This window comes from Harpia harpyja, chromosome Z (genome assembly GCF_026419915.1).
Source record: "Harpia harpyja isolate bHarHar1 chromosome Z, bHarHar1 primary haplotype, whole genome shotgun sequence".
Taxonomy (NCBI): Eukaryota; Metazoa; Chordata; class Aves; order Accipitriformes; family Accipitridae; genus Harpia; species Harpia harpyja.
In genome coordinates this window covers 91714333-91719458 of record NC_068969.1, presented here as the reverse complement: position 1 = coordinate 91719458, position 5126 = coordinate 91714333, and the positions used below count along the sequence as shown (strand labels likewise).

General features: G+C 53.9%; 1 protein-coding gene across 1 annotated transcript; it reads left to right on the top strand.

The window, feature by feature from the left end:
- Positions 1-1389: 1389 nt before the first annotated feature.
- Positions 1390-4419, top strand: LOC128137054 (G2/mitotic-specific cyclin-B1-like). Its single transcript, XM_052777659.1, has 7 exons — positions 1390-1643; positions 1775-1957; positions 2346-2504; positions 2860-3096; positions 3501-3638; positions 3923-4033; positions 4315-4419. Exons 1-7 carry the CDS (start codon positions 1395-1397, stop codon positions 4417-4419), a joined length of 1182 nt encoding a protein of 393 aa, XP_052633619.1. The 5' UTR covers positions 1390-1394.
- The last annotated feature ends 707 nt before the right edge of the window (positions 4420-5126 follow it).

Genomic DNA, 5126 nt, shown 5'->3' with positions numbered 1-5126 from the left:
CGCTGTAAGTGCATCTCGACTTCTCTGGTTCAAACGTCAGCTGGGATGTAAAGCGCAAAGTTGCCGGGGAAGAGCCTGCGTCAACAGCGCGCTCTGGGTCCACCTCCGGCTGGGAGCGCAGGAGCCGGTCGGGGGCAGGCGCCGCCGAAACAGGGGCTGCCGGGCCCTTCCTTCTCCTGGGCCCGAGCGCCGCCTCCCGGCGGCAGCCGGCCGCGGGGCGGGTGGTGGGCCTGTCACCGGCGGCTCGCCCGCACAGGGGCTCCCCGCCGAGGCCGCCGCCTGCCTGTCGCCCCCCGCGCGGGGAAGAGCCCCAACCGCCTCCGGGGCGCGCACGAGCAGGTGCGCCCGCCGCGGCCGTAGTCCCGCCCCCTTTCCAATGACCTTGGGCGTCCGTTTGGGGTCGCCACGGCAACGGAACGCCGGCAGCCAGCAGGGAGGCAGAGGGCGACCAATCAGCGGCGGCGGCCGAGGTGTTTAAACCCTCGGCGGTGGCACTGAGCTCTGTACTTGGCTTGCTGCTGCTACTGCGGCGGCATGTCGTTCAAGGTACGGACGGGACGGGACTGGGGAGCAGAGCGGAGCGGGGCTTCACGCCGCGGGTTTGGGCATCGCTGCTCGCCCTCATACGGGGCGGTGGGGGAAGCGGCTGTGAGGCCCTACGGCGTCCTGCTCCCCAGTTCCCTTCCCCTCTGCCCAAAAACCATCCAGCTTCGCGGGCGGAAAGGTCTGCGGCGGGGCAGACATCGTGACCTCTCCCACTCACTCCAGTTTCTCCCTGGTGGGGGGGATGGTGATGCGTGTGCACAATTCTCCTGGGGCACCCTTTCCGTTCCCCCCGGCTCCCCTTCAGTACTCAGGTCGGGGCGGGGGGGGGCAGCCGTGCAACCCCCCAGGTCCGCATCTATAACCCTCCAGCGCTGGGGCTATGTAGCCGTGCAACCCCCTGCCCCGGGCCCTCTTCTCCAGGCCACCGCTTTGGGGCATGGGGCGAGTGCCTGCAACACCCCCCGGCCCCTCTTCTCCAGACTGCTGCTTTCAGGTGAGGGGTGAATGCCTGCAACCCACTCCCAGCCCCTCTTCTCCAGGCCACCACTTTCGGGTGACGGGCAAGTGCCTGCAACACCCCCCAGTCCCTCTTCTCCAGGCCACTGCTTTTGGGAGAGGGGCGAGTGCCTGCAACCCCCGCCACCAGCTCTCCTCCTCTAACTCTCCAGTTTCGGGGCTGCAGCTGTGCATTCCCACCTGCGCCCCCCGCCCCCAAAGTCACCACTCGTGGGGTGCAGCAGCAGGCCCAGTGCCCCCCCTGTCATGCTGCTGCTGACCGCCCTCCCCTCTCCCCACAGCACACCCATGGGGCCATCCATACAGTGGCGAAGAGCAGACGGATTCCTGTCATGAAACGCAGGTCAGTGATGGTGGCTCCCAAGCTGGGGCTTTGTACCCGCATCGCCCTGGGAGACATCGGCAACTGCACCTCTGAGCCAAAGACACAGGCTGCCGCCAAAGTGATGGTCCTGGGCTGCAGGTGGATGCGGGCCATCAGGTCCTTTCTCATGATCTCCTTGGGGAAGATGGCTACCAGGAGGACCATGCTGGGGGCCACCACCAGGCAGGTGCTGCCACCAGCCCTGAAGCCCTCCCAGGTATGGCCCGCCGCCTCCTCCCCAGCACTGCGGGGCTGCTGGATGCAGCTCACCCCACAGGAGCCCTCACTTGGCCTGGGCTGAGCTCTGGAAGGAGGTGCTACCCACACTGATCCCAAATTTCCTTGTAGTTGGCGCCTCAGTCTCCAACCCCCATGGAGGTATCTGAATGTTCCCCATCAGACGATGCGCTATGTCAGGCTTTTTCTGATGTCTTGCTTGATATGGAAGACGTAGATGCGGAAGATGCTTCTGACCCAAGCCTCTGCAGCAGCTATGTGAAGGACATCTACAAGTATCTGAGACAGCTTGAGGTTAGTAGGAGTAGGTCAGAAGTGCAAGGGGCATCTGCTGACACTGACAGTGAACCTGTCATAGGCATGGCTTGCAGCTGGTATTCACTTTCACCTATTGATTTTCCTGAGGCACTAATAAGTCATCCCTTAACTTTAAAAGACAAGATTAAACTGAGCTGATAACATAAACAGATGCTGGTTGTTAGACCAAACAACTAGTAGTACTAGTATCATGCTCTTTCTAGCCCATCTCTAGTAAACAAAGAAACCTGGTGCCCTATGGCCTACACCTATGGGCTATGCATGTACTGAACTCCTTGATAAGCCTTAAGATGCAACAGAGGCTAGGCATTACAAATCCTTCAGCTAAGTGACGAGATCTAATAACTGTATTCCTTCCACACAGCAAAAAAACCCAGTCAGACCCAAATACCTGGATGGCCAGAAAATCAATGGGTACATGCGTGCCGTGCTAATGGACTGGCTTGTGCAAGTACAGTTAAAATTCAGACTCCAGCAGGAGACCTTGTTCCTGGCAGTTGCTCTCACTGATCGCTTCCTGCAGGTGAGTGTCTCTTGCCCAGTGTCAGGCAATGCTTCTACCCTAAGCTAATGCATAACGAGCACTGATCAGTAACACCCTATGTGGGCATTTGATGTTGAATTGTGTGCACCACATAACCCTCTTAGCTATGAACAGTGACTTGATATATCAAAACTGCTTATGCCTCTCCCCGATTTGATCTCAAAGCCTTCTAAATACCCCTGCAGATACCAATAGAGGTAACAGATGATGTACAGTTATTCCGTATATGCCAGTATGATCATCCTGCTGTAGAACAAACTTCACACTGGCTACCTTTAAAAGCTGTGTTCTGAGCAAAGTCATTCAGATAAATCTCTACTGCTTCTTACTACAGGACAATCTTGTTTCCAAGAAGATGTTGCAGCTGGTTGGTACTACGGCTATGTTCATTGCCAGCAAATACGAAGAGATACTTCCCCCGCATATTGGAGACTTTACCTATATAACTGCTGACACTTATACAAAGCTACAAATCCGCCAGATGGAGGTGAAGATCCTGCAAGCCCTGGACTTTGGTCTGAGCCTCCCTCTCCCTCCGCACTTCCTAAGAAGGATTTCAAAGGTTTCAGAGGTAATGCTGGGAAAATGCGTTACTGTAAGCAACACCTGGAAAAGTCAATACTCTACTGTGGCAGCTTGTTAAAATGGTTCAAAACCTTAGAGTACTGCAACCGTTGGCAACTGAGCCTGGTTGAGACCTGTCTCTTGTGTGTTTGTCTGCTTGTGGTCACATGAGCCTAACCCACCCAAAACCAGAGTTAAAATGTGTGCCTGCTACTGCAGGTGACTGCTAGCCTGCCATTGAAAGGAGTGTTCCTAGACTATGAGCAGCCTGTGATTAAGTTACTTGGATTTCAAGCCTATAGCTCCGAAAATGTTCGCTAAGGGAGTATTTCTTTCTGCTTGACTAAACAAAGGCTTGACAGGATGTTCTTGCCTTGGAGATAGCCAATACTTAACTCTGATTTCCTGCAGATGAACTTCCAACAGCACTGTCTGGCTAAGTACCTGATGGAGTTGTCCATTTTGGACTATGATATGGTTCACCTCCTTCCATCCAAGACTGCAGCCGCTGCCTGCTGTTTGGCTCTGCAACTCACTGGATGTGAGTGGGTAAGTCATGCTTGTCAGACCACCTCCTAGTTTGGAATTTGGTGTGCCTGTGCACCAGCTTAAAAGGCCACCCTGGGCCAGGTGCATGCCTTCTGCTTCCTTCACGGTATCTCAGCATGTCGTCTCCCTGTGGCCCATTACAAGGGCACAGCAGTAGAGCAGTAACTGTTAACCCTCCCCTGTGAGACAGGAGACTGCAATTGCCCAAGCCCAACAGAAGACAAAGAACCCAGTGTACTCAGATTGTTCTAGTAGGCTTGTCTAAAGACTTACCTTCGTTTCAGACACCAACTCTGCAATCCTGCATGTCTTACACTGAAAGCGACCTTCTCCCAGTTATGCGGCATATAGCAAAGAACGTAATCCTTGTGAATAAGGGTGTTACCATGCAGATGGTAAGCAGCATCTCACAGGGCAGTCGGGGAGTATGTGTGGTTAAGTGTCAATATGTGGTGCTTTGAAGCTGGCTTAGCTGAGCCACTGCTGTCAGGCTTGGATCAGACTGGCTCACTTCAGCTGAAGATCTCAATCTTGCCCAAGTGGCATGAGCCAGCTGTGAACTGGTGGTGTGTGCTAGGGTGGGCTATGGGCTTGGCTTGACCATCAAGCCTCAATTGAGCTGGAATAGTGTAGGTTTATGAACAGGATAAACTTAATAACACTTATCTCTCTGCAGGCAATCAGGGACAAATATGCCAGCAGCACCAATGGCAACATAAGCACCACTGGACAGCTGAACTCTTCTTGCTTGTGGGATCTAGCTCAGCCTCTGATTAAGTAGCAAATCGTATCTGATATCAAGCAGAATAATGACTCTCTGCTGTTGTGTATATAATGTACCTTATTTGTGTGTTTCAGCCTTTTAATAAAGTATTTCCACTTTGTGTTCTGTGGGGTAGCACAGATGACTTCCTACAGTGGAGGTGTCTGGCAGGGGGGGGCTAGCCCAGCTGGACTGGCTGATCCCCCATCTAGGGCTATAGGCACCTGCTGATGTAGTGGCAGAGACAGCATCTGCCAGGTTAGCCAAATTGGAGTGCAGCTCTATTTAACTTAGTATTTATTTTTTATAGGATATTTTTGTTAGTAGCTGTTGTGGTTTAAGCCCAGCTGGTAAGCCACTCGCTCACCAATCCCCCCTGACCCCCATCCCTGGCCATGGTGGGAGGAGGAGAAAATATAAAGGCAGGCTTGTGGGTCGAGATAAGGATCAGGAGGGATCACTCACCACTTATGGTCACAGGCAAAAGTCAGGCTCAACTTGGGGAAGAAACAAAATCCATTTAATTTACTACACATCAAAACAAGGATATTAGGAAGTAAAACCAAACTTTAGAACACCTTCCCCCCACCCCTGCCTCCTTCCCGGCTCAACTTCTCTCCCTCCTCCCCCACAGCAGTGCAGAGGATGGGGTCAGCTTGCCACACGTCTCTGCTGCTCCTTCCTCCTCAGGGGGAGGACTCCTCACTCATCCCCTGCTCCACCGT

What these genes read in the sequence shown, in the direction of transcription:
- LOC128137054 (XM_052777659.1), top strand. Translation starts at nt 1,395, where the DNA reads ATGAAACGCAGGTCAGTGATGGTGGCTCCCAAGCTGGGGCTTTGTACC. An exon ending in AGTATCTGAGACAGCTTGAG is followed by an intron (nt 1,958 to 2,345) that starts GTTAGTAGGAGT and finishes CCTTCCACACAG; the next exon opens with CAAAAAAACCCAGTCAGACC. An exon ending in AGGGTGTTACCATGCAGATG is followed by an intron (nt 4,034 to 4,314) that starts GTAAGCAGCATC and finishes ATCTCTCTGCAG; the next exon opens with GCAATCAGGGACAAATATGC.